Source organism: Zootoca vivipara, chromosome 15 (genome assembly GCF_965207765.1).
Source record: "Zootoca vivipara chromosome 15, rZooViv2.hap1.1, whole genome shotgun sequence".
NCBI lineage: Eukaryota > Metazoa > Chordata > Lepidosauria > Squamata > Lacertidae > Zootoca > Zootoca vivipara.
Window position 1 is genome coordinate 23,671,196 of NC_142598.1, and position 20,397 is coordinate 23,691,592.

The following is a 20,397-nucleotide window of genomic DNA, read 5'->3' on the forward strand; positions in this document are numbered from 1 at the left end:
TTTTAGTGTGTGAAAAAGCACAGTAGAACACCTCATATCTCCTTTCTTCCCCCCATGGATTGTATCCAGCAAAATTTACTTAGAGTAGACCAGCTGTAATTAATGGATCTAAGCTATTTGATGTCCATTAGTTTCAATAGGTCTGTATGGACTATGACTAATATTGGATGCAGCCCCATCTTTCTTTTCCTTTGAAGGCGTTCATGTCATCAAGCAGAAAGCCATGAGAGGGCTGGGCTTGCTCATTTCGCCATCTCCCTTCACAGCTTTGCTGTAAATGCAGCTTCTGCTTCCCTTTAAATCTCACCAGTCTCTTTTAGTGTTTGTATAAACTTGTGCAAAACTTTGCACTTGTGGTTACCAGCGGGACAGTTTGCACCTAATCATATTTCTTGGAGAGAAACTACTTAAAGGCTACTATTGCTTGGACTCTGCAAGACTCTTGGTTTTTCTCCAACAGACTAACATAGCTCTCTCTCTTGAAGGTGGGGTATTACTTATAATCTTCTAATTTCAGAGAAGTGAGTATTTATCTAGTTGTGGTTTGACATCCAAGCAATTTAGGCATTGGGGAGAAATCTACCCACACATCCTGTTGTAGTGTGCTTTGTCTATCTAAAACCAGTAGGTTGTCTTTGTTCCATTTTAAAGAGACTTCAGGTATTTGGGATTAGAGGAGCATTATTCCCACAAATCTAGAGCTAGGAGTGACGAACACAGAGATACACTGTTGGAGATATTTGGGGTATACCTCCATGTTGTCAAACTTTTCAGTCTTTTGTAGAGCACTATGCAGAGAGAAAATAAAGGCAACCTGCATGGCTAAGAAGCAAATAAGGTAAAGGTAAAGGGATCCCTAAACATTAGGTCCAGTCGTGACCGACCCTGGGGTTGCGTGCTCATCTCGCGTTATTGGCTGAGGGAGCCGGCGTACAGCTTCCAGGTCATGTGGCCAGCATGACAAAGCCGCTTCTGGCAAACCAGAGCAGCACATGGAAACGCCGTTTACCTTCTTGCACTTTGATGTGTTTCGAACTGCTAGGTTGTCAGGAGCTGGGACTGAACAACGGGAGCTCACCCCGTCGTGGGGATTCGAACCGCCAACCTTCTGATCGGCAAGCCCTAGGCTCTGTGGTTTAACCCACAGCGCCACCTGCGTCCCTAAGAAACAAATAGTTGTAGCCAATTTCATGGTTTATTCTGGGGTGAGAAGATATGCCACAGTCTAACCTCTCCAGCTGACATATCTGAGGGGTTAGAATTGCCTCACCAGTCAAGAATATGTGATCTGTTATCCCTAGAACTAAATTACCTTCAGGTTGTCAGCAAAAAGTACATGGATACCAGGGATGTTATACAACTTCAGTAGGACTTTGCTGGGTGAAAATTTGTCTCTTGAACCTATAAATAAACATTGAACCTATAAATAAATAAACAAATAAATAAACGAATGAATGTATGCAGAGTTTATTGTGCTGTCTTACTGCACTTTGATTTTTAACAGCTACATATTGAATGCGTTATGTTCGGACATAGATAGTTTTGTGGTTGCTGAAAGGGGGCATAAATTGTCTCCAGTGTTGTACTTGCCAACCACATGCTATGTCCATTTCTGTGTTTGTAATGCTGGGTGTCTGGAGGGTGACTTTTGCCAGTGCAGGCTTGATTCTGCTGTATTACTGCAACATCCTGTGATGTTTTCCAGTTAGCAAAGTACAAGTATTGCTCACCATGCTACAGAAGATCACACCAGTGCACTCTTCATAAGACTCCAGCTAGTTCAAGATACTGCTTTCTGTCTAACGAAAGGTTTGAGAATGCATACTCAGATGTTGTGCTAGACTGAAATACCTGTGCTGGCTGCCAATTCATTTCCAGGCCGAGTTCCTGGAAACTAATATTTTTCAAATGAGACCGCTTTTAGTTTCCCCTTATGTAGAGTCCAGATTTAACTTTTTATGTTGCAGTACTACTGTATTTTTCCGTGTATTAGACACCCACATTTATAAGATGACCCCCTATTTTGGGGGGCTCTAAATTAAGAAAGTGGGGGGGTATTGCCCAGAGTTGTTGAGCACTCCTGATTGACACAGTAGCAGCCAATAGACAACTGAGCTTGCCGCAGTCACCAAGAACCCGCCCAATCGCCGCTGAAAATCTCAGGCTCACGGCAAGAACCAATCGCATGGGCAAACTACATGCTACCCATGTATAAGATGACCCCCCCTCCCCAATTTTGAATTGATTTGGGGTGAAAAATGCTCGTCTTATACACGGAAAGTACAGTATATCTCTGGAATGCTGTCCATACATGCTGACTTTCAAAGGGAGCTGGCAACCTTTATTTTCCATGTAATCTTTAATTTGACTGCTTGTTTCATTTTCCTGCTACTGTATTCTGCATTTATGATTTTTCTTTGTTTTAGTTAGCATGCATCTTAAACTTTATGTGTTGGTTCCAAACTTAAGTCATGCTTCAGCTAGACTCAATGAAATCTGTGGGACTTTACATTGGTTATCCACTGTGAATTTGACTAAACCTCTTTTAAAAACATCCAGGTTAGTAGCCATCAGCTACAACTTGGGGTAACGATTTGTATAAATTCATTATGCACACTTTTGTCTGTCCTGAATCTTTCAAAATTCAGCTTTATTGAATTTCCCCAAGTTTTAGTGTTGTAAGAGAGAGGGAGAAACCTTTCATTGTGTGTAAACTCTACAATGTGGAGGGCAGGCTTTCTGTTCCACTGCTTTACATTGAGTCCATAATTGCTGGTACTTTCCCCTCCAACTGGCTGCTTTCTCTAGCGGAGAAGTAATTAATAAGGAAGTGAATACTTATTGCATTCTACATTTTCTGGAAACAGAAATAAATAACGGGCAGTGTTTGCACCAACGTTAACTGGTAGAAAGTCCTTGCATGTTGGAACCTTTAAATGGCTGTGGGATACACATCAGATCCTATTACTGTATTGTTGTTGTTATATTATGAAAATGCACTTCAGAATATATTATCCTCTTTTCCCTATTTCAGTGGCCATGTTTTCTGCATTTACATTGCAGACAGATGTATCCCATATGTGCATTGTCTTTCTCATTGCCTAAATCAGCATGACCTTTAAGGGAGAGAGAAAAGGGATAAAGCAAGCCCATTCCATTTTCAGTTTAATTCAGATAAGTTTTTAAAATTATACCGTAATATATAGTTATGGATGGGTGAGTAGCATAAATTGCAGAAGGGCTATAGCTCAGTGGTAGATACTGTATATTCCTGCGTATAAGACTACTTTTTAACCCAGGAAAATCTTCTCAAAAGTCGGGGGTCGTCTTATACGGCAGGCCGTATTTCTTATACGGCGAGTATATCCCAAACTCTATATTTTAACTGGAAAAGTTGGGGGTCTTATACGCCCAGTCGTCTTATACGCCAGAATATATGGTAATCTGCTTTGCATGTACAGAAGGTCCCAGGTTTGGTCCCCTGGCATCTGCAGGTACAGCTGGGAGAGAACCCTGTTGGTAATCCTGGAGACCCACTTACAGTCAATGTGGACAACACTCAGCTAGATGGACCAGTAGTCTGACTCTGTATAAGAGAGCTTCCTATGTTCCTTCTTATGTCCTAATAGCACTTTAGTTCTTGTCAATGGGAATCATTTGATACATCATGTATGCTGCTTCTGAAATAAGCTTGGGTTTTAGTGAGTCTCTAGGGGAATAATTTTTTTTAGGTGAGAGTCAGCTACCAGGAATGCCTTTGCAATCCTATGTTGGTGTTTAGCTGGTAGGTTTAAGAGGAAGCTCTCTGTTAATTTTGTACATCATACTCGGCACTTCCGAAGGAAGCAGAGACCTAAATCCAGACACACTGGTATGATGTGTTCTTCAAGTCACACAGTTGTTTATAAGCTTGTAAATACCCAGGACTTTATAGTTAGTTCATCTTACAAATTACTACTTTGCTACTACTTTCACAGGTTTTGACGTCACCACAGTGCTTCTTCTTAAACTGACTTGTCATCAGTATGAGAAACATTTATGGGTTGGGTGCATATTTAGTTATTTTTAAGAGTCAACCCAGTGAAATAAATGGCACTTGCGATACTTATTTGTTGCATTTATTATATGCCACTTTTATACCAAGGCACCTGAGGTGGTATACAGTTTTAAAATACCGAAAGAATAAATGGTATAAAATGTAGAGCAAGAGAGTCCTCTAAGGCCAAGTGGTGGTCTCTTCAGATGACTCAAGGACTCTTACCTGGGCTCTTTCTCTTCTGCCTTTCCTCAGTTCTCTCAAGACTTAAGTAGCTCCAGGGAAGATGGAGTGAGGGGCTGCCCCAAAACATCAATTAAAGTTAATTTGCATTCATAAGTCTGGATCCAACCCTATGTAGAAAACTCTCTTGGTTGCTTTTATTGAATAGAACAAAAGCATTTTAAAATAAAGGCATTTGCAGGACCTTTTTGTTTGGATGATAAATTTGTAGTTTTCATGGAGACCAATATTAGAAGGATTTACAAAATCTGTGTGTGCTAATTGGTACAGCCTGAGGAAGACAACTTACTACATTATGGATAGTATGTGGTTTGTAACTAACAACAATCAGCAATGGAGACTTTAAATAAGGTGGTTATTAGGTTCAGATTTTGAATTCTTCATATCTGTGAACTATAGCACTATGGACTGCAGCACAGCCTTTGAGAAATGTTTCTCTATTTGCAGCAGTCCTACTATAATTATGATCTGTAAGGTGGTGGCTGTTCTTTTTATTTTAAAAAGTTACATTTTTAAGGTTCTGTAAAGCAACTGATTTAACAGCTTCCTATTCTTTTTATTTATTTACCGTATTTATTCTTCAATGATGGGAAGAAGGTATATTTGCACACACATTTTAGTAAGTTGTAAGCAAGAGAGAATGATTTTTCTTCAGAATATTTGCTTGGTAGGAATGAAATTGACAAAAAGGAGTCTGTGTCATATGTCTGTTACATACCAACTTGAGTCATTCTGTCCCTGCTGTGGCCTTGAATTCTGTTTAGAGTTGACTAGTTCAGAAGATTTTCTTGTTTCACTGACATGCCTATGTTGGAATTATGGGCTGGGATCCAAAGAAGAAATGTCATGAATGTACAATGGAGGTTACTGCTGAATAGTGCATGCACCCTTTCATGCACATTCAGTCACAGTGTGTCTGTAGCACTGTAGGCATTATTATTATTATTATTTTATTTATACCTCGCCCATTTGGCTGGGTTTCCCCAACCACTCTGGGTGGCTCACAGCGTATATCGGAACATACCAAAACATCAACATTAAAAAAATTTCGATACAGGGCTGCCTGCAAATGCTTTTGAAAGTCAACTGTTGGAGTGGCTTGTCAGTTAAGACATAATTACTGTATCTGAATTTAACAAACCATAGTATATCGGACCGAGAGAAATCCATTTGTCTGTTCACTTATCTTGTGTGCGTTAATTCGATATTTCCAGAGGTTGGAGAAACCACACTTTCTTGTGGTGTCTATACAGGTGATTCCTATGGCCCAGGATATCAAACCATGATGGAGGAATCACAAAGTAGGGATTACTTAAACCAGCTTTGCTTAACCTGGTGTCAGTGTTTGAAATTAGCCATGTACCAGGTGTGTTTTGTGACTGGTGTGGTGGGTCCAGTTGTGACCATGTGGAGATCTCTGGATGCCAGTTTGGCGACTGTCATCTCCACCTGGCTGGCTCCTCCAGCTTTCTTAAGCAGGTAAGCAGAAGAGCTTATTTATTGCATATATATCCCACCTTCCTCTCTAAAGTGTGCTTGGTTCACCCCCTCCTGATTATTCCCTACAATGTCCCCGTGATGTAGGTTAAGAGGCTGTGAGTGGCCCAAGGTCACCCAGTGAGCTTCATGACTGAGTGGGGATTTGAACCTTGATCTTCAAGGTGTTAGTCCGACACTCACACCACTATACCATAGTGGCTTCCTAGAGTACTTCTGCTATGGGGCACCTATATAAATTATGTAGGTAAATAAATATGGAGAAAGAAAAATGTCACTTACAGAATGATCTGAAATATTATCATTGAAGCTTGAATTTGTTTTATTTGGATTGCTTTATTTGATGTTTTAATGTGTTGTAAACCACTGAGATTTTTCCCTTTAAAATATAAAGCAGTATTGAAATGAAATGAAAAATAATAATAACAATAATAAATCTTATTTGGGGGGATGGTGCCTAGACATTCTGCTGTGGTGACTGCAACCTAGTTTTAAGGTGTCATTTGGCAATTAGCTTATATATCTGAGTTTCTAACATTGCGTGGTACCCCTCTAATTGGTTGGGAATTAAAACTCCATTAGCCCCAGGAAGCAAGGCCAAGGGTCATTGGATGATGGGAATTGTAGTCCAAACATCTGGAAGAAGCGTTTTGTGTTAAACAATAGCTTCCTTGGCTTCAAAGTCACAGACTGTGGGTAAATAAAGCCTGTAAATATTTAAATAAGATGCAGAAGAGAAGGGAGGGGGAGCATGTGAGTACAAAGCTTGTCTCCAATTACACAAATTGTGGTTCATTGGACTGAGATGGTAACATCTGAACCAAACTGGAAATGAAAGGGCATGCATAAGGGTGTTTCCTGGGCCCAGGGTGCCCATTCACATTGAGATGAGGTAACAGATATTAATAAGTCATAGTACATTGTTTATTTTAAAATATGTACTGAAACCTGTCAGTCTTCCTTTCAGGGCACCTAACAATGGATAATAAGAATAACAATGTGCAATCAAAATCAAGAAGAGGCTGCATACAAACAGAAGACTTTCCTGTTGTTAAAGGCTTTGAGCCACTTAGATATCAACTGAAAGGAACAACTGAAAGGAAATTTCCCGTGTTAACATTTGTGTCCAAAGCGTGTATGTTAATTATTGGATGGAAGGGTGTTCCAAAATGTATTTTTTATAACTTGGGTGAGAAAATGAGTTAAACTTGTCCTTAAGCTGCTTGTGAAACTTTCCACATCCACCCAAGCACTCTAACCTGTTTGTGAACATTTTAAGAACTGGTTAGGGTAGATTAAATGATCAGCAAGTCGACAAGCTTGTTTAGCTGAAACTCTCCATATATATATAAAATAGCAGCTGGGTGAAGATGGGCAGACTCAAATGTGTTCCCAATCTTTTTCCAGGGTGTTAACTTCCTGTTATATTTCTACTCTCCAGGGTTAGGAAATAGGTTTGAAAATTGTTGTTCATGCACTGTAGAATACTGTATTCTACAGAAGGAATTTAAAAGTTTCTAAACTAGTTTGTGTGTTATGAGTGGTTGTTTTTTGGGGCAAAGTTTCAGAGCAGCCACTTTGTTTGCAGTATAACACATGCCAGCACGCCTTGCGTTTTATGATTTCTCAAATGTAAGAGTCCAAAATATCCGAAGCAGGAAGTAGGCATCCCTTAGCTATTCCAGGTGCTTCCCATTCATTTGCAATCTGATGAGGCCAAAACTGGAACTTTGCAACAATAAAAATAATTTTAAAAATCAGCTGCTGCCAAGGAACATCCCTTGCCACAACGTCTAGTAAAACCAGGGATGGTTTCAAGGTTGTATGGGCTTTCAGCCAAAGTAGGTACCTTGTAGGCAGTACTGAGCACTGTCAAGTGGCTTCCCGCTGCCATTTTCATTTCTTCCCCCCATCCTGCCTCATGCCCTAGTTCTCATTTTTTAAAAGATATTGTATGTTAAGAACATGGCTGCCACTACAAAAACACGCAGTGGCCAGAAAACTGCAAGTTTTAAAAAGGAGGAATCAAGGCAGGTATTAGCAATGCCAGCACCTATTATGAAAGGGGATGAGGTAGCTGTGTTTTTAATCACCATTTTTAACATAATGCACAAGTATTTTGGAATGTTTAGTCCTTCCCAGAGCGCAAGAGATGATGAACTTAAATGTGGAAGGGAGCTTGTACCAACAGCTAAGTCCACTGACTCAAAAATTTGTGGAACTAGAAGTTATCTAATGTTGGGAGTAGGACTTCCATATGTTGAAAGGATGGTTTCCTTTTTAATCCAAGGCTGAGGCAATGGGAAAAACAGCACTCTGCTGGACTGATAATGGTGTGAGCCCCTCTATCATAGCCGCAGGTTTTATATGTGTGTAAATAAACTATATATCATAAAGATACCTCGTTTCAAGACTGGGTGGTGTGTAACAGTATCTTTTATTATTGTTAATGTTTTGTTTTGAGGTTATCTTTTTTGAACTGTGGGAGAAAGGTCACTTTTTTAAATAAATTCTAGCTAAAAGTTTCAAGTTTAGAGGCCACTTACTCCTGAATATCACATACTGGGAATGCAGAGACTTAGTTTTGAGAAGACATGCACACACTCAAAGGAGGAGATGATGGGCAGACTTTGTATTAATGTTGCAATCACCACTATTATCAATATTAAAGAGTTGGTGATGCACACTTGGCTAGAAGGCAGGAAAGGTGGCTGCTGCAGACAGGGAAGAGGTGAATTGCATTTCCATCACAGCACATCAGGAAGGCCAAAATATGTACCGGTATTTTAAAGGTGGAAAGGGGTGTAATTTCAAAGTCAAAGAAGCTTAGAGTGGTTATTTATAGCATGTCAATGTGCAGAGAAAAACAACATTCACTTAGGGGAAAGTATGCAAAATGCTTAATAAATTCATGATGCAATCTTCGTTATGCACACTTCCATCCTGTGGAAATTGTTTTTAAAGGTGTGTGCCTCCAGGTATAGAAATACCTGTGCATCTCCAAATAAGAAAATATGCTGGATGGTGTGGAAGTTTGGAAGTATTAATTGAGGGAAAGAGCCAAGACACAGCATGCAGAAATATCCTGATAAGGGCTGCTTATGCATGGATACTCTTGCTCAACTTCACACATACATTGGTTCTTGTGTGAGATAATGTGCACTTTGTCACTGTCGTTGGATTTGATCGATACTAATTGTATTTTGCTTTTGCTTTTTAGTTTGCATTTTTGTATTTTATTCTTGTGAGTCATGTTTGTTCAAAAAGTGACATAAAAAGAAACTTTAACCTAATGTGGCATTATATGATCTGTGTGCAGGTCATAAAGTTTATTTTCTCTTGAGTTAAGTTCAGTTGACCCATTTTACCTACTGTGATTTTTAACAGTCACCTTCTGAGGGCAATAGCAGAAGTTTTACCGGTATTAAAAGGGCCAAGATGTCATTGGCTCAGCTACCATACCACCTAGAAAAAGTAAATTTCATAGTGACTGGAGGGGTGGGGAAATCTAATGTAGATACCCTGTTAAAGGTTCCATGACTTTATGAGGACTGTTCTTGACTGTTCACCCCTAAAGCTTGCTTGATGACCTTCAGCCAGTCATGTTCTCTCAGTCTAACCTACCTCACAGATTTGTTGTGAGGATAAAATTGAGAGGGAGGAGAATTGTGTATGCCACTTTGAGCTTATTGGCGGAAAGGTGAGATATAAATATAATCAATAAATTGTAAAATAATTAAAGGGGCTGAGAGAGTTACTGCCTTGCAGAGGAAGTCATTAGTTTTTTATTTACAATTTTGATTACCAGTAGGGACAGAGTATTTATCCTTTTGGGCTAAATTGTTTTCGTTTGTTACTTTTCTCTGCATTGTATAAATAATATAATGTATTGTAGTTGGCTAGTAAGAGTTGCAGCGCTTTTGAAATCTCTTGATATGCTGGCATGACGCAATAGATGTAACTTGACTAAATATATCTGTTCCTCCTCAGATCCAGACATTTAATGTTGAAGCACCATGCCAGACTGTGGATGATTTAACCAATGGAGTCGTGATGGCCCAAGTCCTGCAAAAGATGTAAGAGAACACTTTAAAAAAATCATTGTGAATGTGTTTACTTACTCAGTAAGTAAGTAACTTGCCCCTGACAAGTATCCACCTAATATGAACTTGCTATGTTATACTCTGATCTTAAGGGTTTTTACTGCTCAACAATAAGTTTTGTTTAACAACAAAACATTAATTACTTTTATTAATGAATGTAATTGTTGGTGAATCAAGCTTTTGTTTTCAAACACAGAAAACAATTCTGTGCATGAGCTGTGTGTTTCCCTTTGCATGAGCAAGTAAACTGTGGCTTGGTGTAACATCCAAACCTGGTTTTCCTTGACCCAGGAAACCACAATTGACAATCCAACAGAAAACTGTAGTTCAAGACTGTTAAAGTGGAACCACAATGCTAGATTGATCTGGTATGGTAAGCTATCCCTATTGTGGTTTGTTTATCCACTCTCATGAAGGGAGGCATTTCTGCACAGTATAGTTTGCTAACCCAGGCTTTTATGGTTTAGCATTATGTGCAAACATGGCCAGTTCTTAGTAGCAGTTTTTAAAATTAAAATCTATTTATAGACTATGACTAATGTACATGGTGTCTTGCAAGATAGCATATTTAACTAAAGAATAAGGATCTCCACCCAGAAGAGCATATTTTGACAGTTGTGTTGGCAATAGAGGAAGGGAATGGGGGAATGGATGTTTAATGTAGTTGATGGGCTTTTATATAGAGCATGCATAATAAAAAATAAAACTGCTTGTTCAGTAAATTACACTGTAGTGAAAGAAATAGCAGAGCTGGTGTGACTAAGAGTTCAGTTAATGATGTCTCCATGTTGCTATTCTTCATAAGTAGCATTGGTAATGACCTTGTTTATTGAAAACTGTCTAAATTACCCTTTCACCCCCCACTCTGTGTTAGCCTTTCAGTGTCATGACTCTGTCAAGGCAGTGCTGGGGGAAGTGTTGTTGCTTACATAAGATGCATTCTGTTAGAAACAGAGTGGCTCTGTTTCTTGCACTTTTACATCTAGCATCTTTCAAGGACATTAAATGTGCTTGAAGATGACTAATCCCCCCCCCCAGTACTTGGTTTTCTGTTGAGGGTAATATTTATGAAAAGCATTTAGAATATAATAATGTCTTACACCTCTCTGTCACTGTTCTACCTTTTCCTCCCAAAGAGCCCTCCCTTTATCTGGGAGAGGTATAGTCTGAAACCAGAGGGAGAGAAAAGTAACAGCTATCGTTTGGTGGGCCTACAACCTTTCATCTGCAAGAGAGGCCTACAAAAAGACTCTGCCCCTTCAACTGTGAAGGGAAACAGCACAGATTTCTCTTGTATTAAGGATGAAGAACTTTCTTTGTGACATCAGCAGTTGCTACATTAATCCCTACTTTTGGCGTGGATCTGTATTTAGCAATCAATATAAAGAAAGAAAGAAAATCATTCATAAAAAAAATACTTAAAAAAAGAAAGAGACATTGACTTCCTGGTGGGGATTGGTTGTACTGGGCTTTTCCCTGAATAATGTGACAGTGTAGGTGGACTACGGTTTAATGGGACTGAAAAAAGGGGTATGCAGCTGTAGTAAAGCAAAGATGAGGCAGAAGAAATTGGCCCAGAGAGTGAAATGAAGTGGGGGTATGCCAAATAAAGACAGATCAAAGCTATCAAGGAAAAGAAGTTGATTTGTTCCTTTACCCATTCTTTTTGGCTATATCCCAAGTTGTATCTACATTTCCATAGGCATTCCCACCATTTGGTAGACATCTTGCTAGTTAATGTAAAGGGACCCCTGACCATTAGGTCAAGTCGTGACCGACTCTGGGGTTGCGGTGCTCATCTCGCGTTATTGGCCAAGGGAGCTTCCAGGTCATGTGGCCAGCATGACAAAGCTGCCTCTGGCGAACCAGAGCAGCACACGGAAACAACGTTTACCTTCCCGCTGTAGCGGTACCTATTTATCTACTTGCACTTTGACATACTTTCGAACTGCTAGGTTGTCAGGAGCTGGGACCGAGCAACGGGAGCTAACCCCGTCACAGGGATTCGAACCGCCGACCTTCTGATCGTCAAGCCCTAGGCTCTGTGGTTTAACGTAACCCACAGCTCCACCTGCATCCCACAGCGCTACCCGCCATGGCATAAAATAATAATATATGGCATAAAACATTTATGCTCATTTTGTCTCACTTTTATGTAAAAAATGCAGAGAACTTATTCACAGAAATTGTGAATGTACTTTCTCCACAACATGCCAGAAATGGAGTGGAAGCTAGCTCATTCACTGCTTAAACTAACCAAACCAGTTTGTTGGGGCTTTGTTACCAGCACTTCATCTGTACTCTCTTATTTCAACCATCCTATTATTCACCACTGAGAATCAAGCTGTAATTCAGCAGGTTTAAATTGCATCTTCAAAGATTTTGTGCTACTATTATCTTAGAAGCTCAAAATAAATTTAACTCAGATTCCTACAAATTAAAGAGTGTGTGAAATGAGATGAACTTCCTCTTCAGTGGAAACAAGTTAAGAATATTGCATTATGAGATAAATGAGACATAGAGCCTTGGCTTAATGATGGTGGAGGGGGTGGAGGGAGGAAGGATTCCATCACGCTCCCCAGGCTTCCTGTCCTGTTGAACTCCAATTTTGACAGTTAAATCTTATCCCCCTCACCCAAAGCAAGCCTTTCCTGTTTCCCACCATTCTCCGAACTGACTTGTTCTAGATGTTCTCAAAATGATGGTTGTGGGGGACCTCTAGTTCCATGAGGAGCCCTTTTGAGGCAATTCAGAGTTTTATGACAGCCATTACAACTGTAGAGCTGTCCCAACATATCATTGGCTAATCACATTTTTGCACATCACACTTTGGATCTCATGCTCTAGAGCAGAAAGATGGTGATTTATGCTTGAAGAGTAATGTGTGCAGTCAGAACCAGAAAAGAGTGCACAGGGCAATGAGGTCAGTACAACTCTGACCTTCACGCTGCTACAGTATACAAATATATCTGCAGATTTAAGCCCAGGTATAAGCTCCTAATGGATCAACATTCATCTGAATGTTCCAATTTGTGTAATTTGAGAGTAATGTCAGAAGTTTCCCTTTCAGATAATACAAGTATATACTAAATTCATTTTTGCAGATGGATCTGCCAAAGCAGTTTCTAAGAGACTTCTAGGCATAGAGCAGGCACCCCCAAACTGCGGCCCTCCAGATGTTTTGGCCTACAACTCCCATGATCCCTAGCTAACAGGACCAGTGGTTGGGGAAGATGGGAATTGTAGTCCATAACATCTGGAGGGCTGAAGTTTGGGGATGCCTGGCAGAGAGAATATTATGTATGAATCTTTTACCAGAAATGATTCATAACAGATTATTTGGTCTCTATACAATGGATTTTGTAGTTCTTAGTTGTTCTTAATTGCAGCCTGGTACAAAGCTACACTTGATACAATAATTCATTCATTGTGAGTTACATTAATCTTATAGTAGGAACTTGCATAACTTTGAAGAAATATGTTTTAGAACAAAGAAAACAAACAGCAAAAACTGAATTTGAATCCTCCCAGAGCATAATGAAACAGAAAAATACAGAACATGTTTTCAGAGCATTTAAAAGATTGTAAGCAAAAAAGTTCCCCTCCCAACAATGATTTTAAAAATTGTGATTTAAAAAAATTATGAACTACTATACTATATCCAAATTACTCTTCCTTCTGCTCCTCCAAACAGGTACCACAGAAAAGACTTAGTCCAGAGGCAGGTGAGACTGTTCAAGTAAAGGAGAGTGTTCAAGGGATTGACATGCTTCTAGATCAGTAGCATAATTTGCTATTTGAAAATCAAGCAGTTCTGGGGGGGGGGGGGTAACCTGCAAGCATAAAAAGGCATGACAGCAGGAAGGTAGGTGTTAGACCAGAAATTCTAAATCTGTGTGCCAGAGTGCACTATTGCGCTATGAGAAAGAAATTAAAGATGGAATACATTTGGTTCTGTTGTACTCACAGAAGGTTCTTTCATAGAATCTGGTTGGAAGGGACCCTGGGAATCATCTAGTCCAGAGCTTTCCAAACTTTTCATGCTGGGGACACACTTTTTGGACATATATCATTTTGCGACACTGCAGCCGACACACAAACGTGTTACGACACACAGTTTAGAAAGCTCTGATCTAGTCCAACCCTCTGCAATGCAGGAATATGCAGTTGTCCCATATGGGGATCAAACTTGCAACCTTGGCATTATCAGCACCACGTTCTAACCAACTGAGCTATCCCAGTGGATGCCACCTCTGATGGAAGAGGAGGGAATTCAGGCATGAAGGCAAATCAGCAAATTCACCTCCCCTCCTCTTCCATAAGGAGAAATGTCCTCTAGATGAAAATTTCTTCTGTGAGCACAAAGTATCCAGTTGAATTCCACCCTTAATATTTTAAGGGCCTGTAGCCCAAAGTACCCAGCTGCAGCAAGGGCTTCCTGCTTCCTCTCTGAAAGAACTACTGCGGTGGTCTTAGCTCTTTCTAGTTAGGAGGCACACTCTGATCAATGACTTGTGCAGAAAAAACTGAGTAGGCTCCTCTGTGGGTAAGTAGTTCTTAGTGTTGTTATACACACTGAAAGTAAATTTTGCAGGTGTGAGTGAAGTATAGGACTGATTTTTACGTCTTAAAAAGGGATGCCTCTGCTTCCAAAAGCTCAAGAAATACTGTTATAAACCTTCATAAAGAAAGTGAGGGTGAGTTATCTAGCAATAAAGTATGAACAGGCAACGGAACCAAAAATGCTTTTAAGTTGTAATTCCATAGCAGATCTAGTTGGCCAGTGTGTGGATTTTTAAATAAAATGAGTGTGAGTTATAAAAACAAGAACGAAACAAACCCCACAAGACAATAAATACAAGTAAAATAAACATGCTCCATTAAAGCACTCTAGGGCACCAGAAAACTTTGTGATCCAACTATTTCAGAAAACAGCAGCAGAGGACTTTAGGAAATGTTCCATTCATTCAGTTATATAAGTTGTCGATCATGTCAGTTTGGCTTTCCTTCAATGAAATGGTGTGTGCTAGAACACACCCAATATTTCCCTTCAACTGTGCATTGGTAATTGTGGGCAAGGAAGCTGATCTTGTAATTGAGGAATTCTAGTACTTCATAGAAACATTAGAGGGCTTAATGGTGGTTAATGAAAGCAGGAAAATCTTCAAATAAAGTAGCTTTTTTTAAAAAGGGGGGGGCTGGAAAAACATTGTGATAAGTAATATAGGAACCATAAGACATTCATTAATGTTCTAGAACTTTTGGATGAAAGTAAACATATAACATGAAATTGAGACATGCAACTCATAAATGTCAGTAATAGTAATACACTTATGAAAGCTCTGTTGGAATTGACAATTATGATATCTATTCCAGACAGCCACATAGAAATGAAAGTGGTGCCTCGACTTACGAATTTAATCTGTTCCGAAGGCACCTTCGTAAGTCGAAAAACGCTATTTCCCATAGGAATGCATTGGAAACGGAAAAATTCATAAGTCGAAGCAACCCTATCTAAAAATTCGTAAGTTCAAAAATCCCTATCTAAAACCGCCATGGTTTTTTTCTGGATGTCGAGACATTTGTAAGCGTGCGGCCATTACCCCATTCGTAAGTTGAAAAATTCGGTTGTCAAGTCGTTCGTAAGTCGAGGTACCACTGTAATATTATTAAGTAATAGCCTAATATTTTATTTACTGTAATATTTTAGTAAAAAACTATAGGTGGTGGTAAGAGACATTGCTAGCTAATATTCTGTTTTTGTGTTTTCAGTGATCCAACGTACTTTGATGAAAACTGGTTAAACAGAATCAAAACTGAAGTAGGGGACAACTGGAGACTAAAGGTATTTTCACAGTTTAACTCTGATTTTAACTTTCAGTACACAAAGTATTGCAGTTATACATGTGCGTGTGCATTTTATGAATTTTATGTTGCCTTTTCCAGAGTTTCAGTGTAGGTTATGGAATAAGACTGAATCAGGGCTGATTTTACCTAACCGGTCCCGTCAGCAAAAGCCTTGCTGAAGGACTTCTGCTTGCACAATGGGACTCTCTGCACCCAACTGACATAAGATCAAGCCAAAATAAATATATAGGGTGGTATTCAGTGATGTTTTATGCAGCGTAAACCCCTTTAAATTAATCAAAAGGACTGGGCTAGGTCCATTAATTTCAGTAGGTCTGCTTTGATTAGTTCAATATCATCCATAATACCGAAATCTTTCTTCTTATGTATAGGTGCTTTTTTTACTCCAATGTACCACTCCCTACTCTATGCTGATTCAGAAGTGAAGTGTTAATGCAACAAAAATTCTGAATTCTTTTGGGAGATCTTGAGTTGAAAGTAGCACAGTAAAGGGGGTTCTGTTGGACAACATGGAAACTAAGAGACCCTCAGCTAATATCCCTGTATGCCATATGCCTCTGAACTTTCAGTGTTTGCATGAAATCAGAGACTTTCATGCCTAATAGCTTTATTATTGACTTTGCTCATCAACCAAAGCTGGGCTTTGGTTTTTGAACGTTTTGGAAGTCAAATAGACTTCCGGAATGGATTCTATTCGACTTCCAAGGTACGACTGTATATAATTATGGTGTTTATTATTTTTTTACTGTTTCCTTCTTTGAATTGAATACTCCTGGTTCAAGAATTCCATATTAGTGAAATAGTACCATAGTCCTACCTTGTGGATATAATGAGAGTTATTTTAATCCCTTTTATCAAATACAGAGAGAGTTAGGTGTATTGGTGCAATAGATGTGGGTTGAACCATTGCTATCTACAAGTTCAATTAAAAACATGTTTTTTCACATGGTGGTGTGTATGCCAGGGATTGACACCCGGACGGCAGAGCCAAAACTCTATTTTCTTCCTACCCCAAAATGTACAGCTGGCCCCAAATTGCCAACCTGGAGGCAGGAAGATGCATGGAGGAAGTGGAGGTTGTGGTTTCATGATTTGCTTGGTGAGGTGGCCTGTCCCACTGCTCTCCACTCCTTCTTCCACGTGCCATATTCATCATACCAGTTGCTGACGAGGAGTCTACACTACAGGCCAAAAGACTGAATTAATCCTCTTTATGTTTGCAGTTCATGTTTGCAGAAGGCAAAGGCTTAAAATTCTTTCCATTGGAGTCTTTTTCAGTCTAACCTGCTGATCTGGAGGTAAAATGGGAGCTTTTGTCTTGAATCCCAGATTCCTCTTGGCTAGTAAAAATCAGAGGGGAGGAACTGCTACACCTTACTCTCATTATTCCACATTTTTTCATTTTCAAGTCTCAAGAGCTTTTGCTGAAATCTTTGCTTCTTGATGGTACTGTTGTCATAGGGGGAAAGGAAACATTACAAATTACCTTTTTAAATTTGATTGGGTATAATCAGGCCTTGTGGTGATTCATGGATGAGAAAAACAGAACCCTTGACAGTTCTTGTTTACTTGCACAAATGGCTTTGTCCTTGTAAGGTTTATGGAATGTAAAAAGTTGAGAGGCAATTGCATTGATGGCGGAAATACTTTTTTCTACCCATCTGTTCCCAAGTGAAAATGTTGTAGTACAAATAGATGCTTGCATTCCTTATTTATACAGAAGATCAAAAACTTGCCCCTCCTACATATCTGAGCAGTTAGAAGATGGGAAATTTCACAGGAAAGTTCAAGAGAATTGTATGGAATTTTCAACACATGAATCAATTTTCTAAACAGTTAAGGTGCTGCTGCTGCATTTTGATCCCTGAAAGATATTTGAAAACGAGCCATTGAGACCCATAGCCAGAATATCTGTAATGGTTTCAGGGTTGAGGCAACTTGAACACTTCTCCATGTCCTGCATGAGCAGCCTCTCCATACGTGGGCAATGTTCTCATGAAGACATATCAAAGATTAGCATTCGGCCAGGGGTCTTACCCCTTTCCATATTTCTTAACAGTAGGATACACAGTAGAATCATGGAAGCAGTATTGTCAGTGGGTCACCCCAGGTTGTCTAAATCTGTCTCGGAATTCACACTGCAGGCTTAGGCAGCAGCATTGAAACCCAAGCTGCATTATTTCTTATGTATACAGTTGCTTGCAAGGAACGGTTTGATGGCTTTCCCTTTGGGGGGAAAAGGCAGAGAACAAAAACTGTTTCAGTACAGTCAAAATGTTCTGCCTGCGACTATTTGAAATGATACTTCAGTATTTCAAAAATAAGATATGGTTGATGGTAATATGGAGCAACCAATAGCATGCCGACAGAAGAGTAAAAGATAAACTGCCCCAATGACTGCTTTGTGCGCCATCAGGGACATTAAATACTTTGCTCTTCTTGGGTGGAATTCTGTTATATTCTGGCACTCAAGGCTGCATCCTGTGTTGGTACCATTTACTCCCCAACCCCTTGTGTTCCATTTAGAAATAACTTGTCTAGATAATTGAGGGTTGTTGGTTTTTTTTAAAGAAGCATGTTGCCTGGGATAGCTCCGTTGGTAGAGCATGAGACTCTTAATCTCAGTCGTGGGTTTGAGCCCCACATTGGGCAAGAGATTCCTGTATTGCAGGGGGTTGGACTAGATGACAATCACGGTCCCTTCCAACTCTACAATTCTGTGATTCTATGATCTATCATCTGACAAAGCAAGCATTGTGCATGATCCATATATACATTTCTGATAATCAGTTTATATAATTTTCTGACTAAATCATGTCTTCCCATTGAACTGCGCTCCTTAAATTATGTGTAATTCAAAAAGTTTGGTAATGAATCTTAACTTTTTCTGTTTACACTAATTTATCTGCCCAATAAAGTTTTTCATTTCAAGGATTATGCTTATTTGCACAATCATTTCAAGCATTTTATTATAGTACTGGCACATGGTATTGAATCCATTCTCATGGGTCCTGATTCTTGCCTAGGGTATAATTTTTGGCATTGCCTGTTTAAAGAATTTGAGAACGAGAGCAAGCCTAAGTATTGATGTGTATTGGCTAATGAGGAAGTCTAAATTATTTGAGAGCTTGTGGTCTTGATATCCTAAAAACAAGATGTCAAAATGCCATCCAGCTTTTAAAATTTAATGGCCTTTTGACATCTTGCTATCAACCTAAAAGGACCGTAAGGTCCAAAGAGTTTCAAAAGTGGGGTAGAAAAATGAACATACTTGTTTCAAGCCTGTCTAATGGCTCTGTTGTGTGTAAGAACTTGTTTCTGTCCTCCCCACCCCCAACTCCTGTTGCGTTGATGCTGCTTTTGAAGCTCTGCCAATTTGGACAAGCAGATACTGCCAAGAAAGGGCTCAGAAACCCTGCTGTGTTCCCAGTGTGGCCCAAAAAGAAATCATTATATTTGGGAAGCACCATGGGGGTATAAGCCTGAGTCCCTAAACTCATTGGTGTTGGTAGTTTCTATATCTATTTGCTTTCCCGTCCCTATGAATATGAGCAGAGAAAATCTATAAATGAGAAATATAATTAATTGCAAAATCTTGATTTGATGATTGGCTGCTTTAGGTCGAAAAAAATATTAATGATTGGCTGTTTTAGGCAAAAAATGGCTTTTGGCTAGAAAGATTAATTATTGTAGATAGCAACGTAAGATTGTGCTTCGGTGTGGCCTTCTCCCACAGTTTCTCAGTATGCATTTTTTTTCTTCCTTTTTTAAAAGGTGAGCAATCTGAAGAAAATTTTAAAAGGAATTTTGGATTACAATCATGAGGTAAGGTCTTTTGTTTGCTTATACAAACTGATTTTTTCAACTTCATTTTCCTTTCAACTTGTTATGCTTCATTTTCATTATTCTGTTTGTGTAACAGGTAAATAAGGATTACCGTATTTTTCGTTCCATAAGACGCACTTTTTTCCTCCTAAAAAGTAAGAGGAAATGTCTGTGCATCTTATGGAGCGAATGTGTGGTCCCTGGAGCCGAATTTCCCAGGGGCTTAAGGCAGATTGTGCTTTTTTTTTTTTGAAAAAAGTAAGAGCTAAAGGCTAACAAGAGGGAATGAGCTCATTGAAAGGAACCCGCTCAGCGGCTGATTGCAAGAGATCGGGGAGGGAGATAAGAGAGCTAGCTCCCTTCCTGGCCCCTTCCGGCCCCTTGCCTAGGCCTCAGTTGTTGTCTGCAGAGGGAGACATGTGACTGGCTGATTAGATTATCTGTCTAGAAACTAGAGAAGCTGCAGAACTGTGAGTTGAACCCCATGAAAACAGGATTTTTTTCCCCTTTGCAAGGAAACTCAGCAATTTTGAGCTGATCCTAAAAAAATGGAGCTTTCCCCCTTTGCAAAAAAGATGTACAACTCTGAGCTGACCCCCCCCCAAAAAATGGGGCTTTCCCCATTTGCAAAAAAAGCTGCACAACTTTGAGCTGATCCTTAAAAAAATGGAGCTATCCCCCTTTGCAAAAGAAGCTTCCTCAAATATTTTATTTGGGGGGGGGGGGCAAAGGCAGCTAGGCCTCTAGGAGTTGGCTGCTATGCCTAGGACAATTCAAGAAAGCAAAAAAAAAATTCTTGTTTTCATCCTCTCGAAACTAGATGCG

At 39.5% G+C, this 20,397-nt stretch overlaps 1 protein-coding gene across 5 annotated transcripts in view; it reads left to right on the forward strand.

Moving 5' to 3' along the window:
* HOOK3 (hook microtubule tethering protein 3) overlaps window positions 1-20,397 on the forward strand; it is a 58,522-nt gene that overhangs the window by 806 nt on the left and 37,319 nt on the right. The window contains exons 1-5 of one of the 5 annotated variants that reach the window (XM_088658535.1): window positions 9,789-9,852; window positions 13,574-13,604; window positions 15,652-15,724; window positions 16,971-17,045; window positions 19,522-19,572. Coding sequence is in view for 2 of the 5 variants with exons in the window: in XM_035097011.3 (XP_034952902.1) it covers window positions 9,767-9,852; window positions 15,652-15,724; window positions 19,522-19,572 (210 nt within the window). In the remaining 3 variants the exon portion in view is untranslated. Of the gene's footprint in view, window positions 1-1,710; window positions 1,810-9,766; window positions 9,853-13,573; window positions 13,605-15,651; window positions 15,725-16,970; window positions 17,046-19,521; window positions 19,573-20,397 lie in introns of those variants that run through there. The other 4 variants (XM_088658533.1, XM_088658534.1, XM_060269043.2 and 1 more) reach the window with 4 other exon arrangements.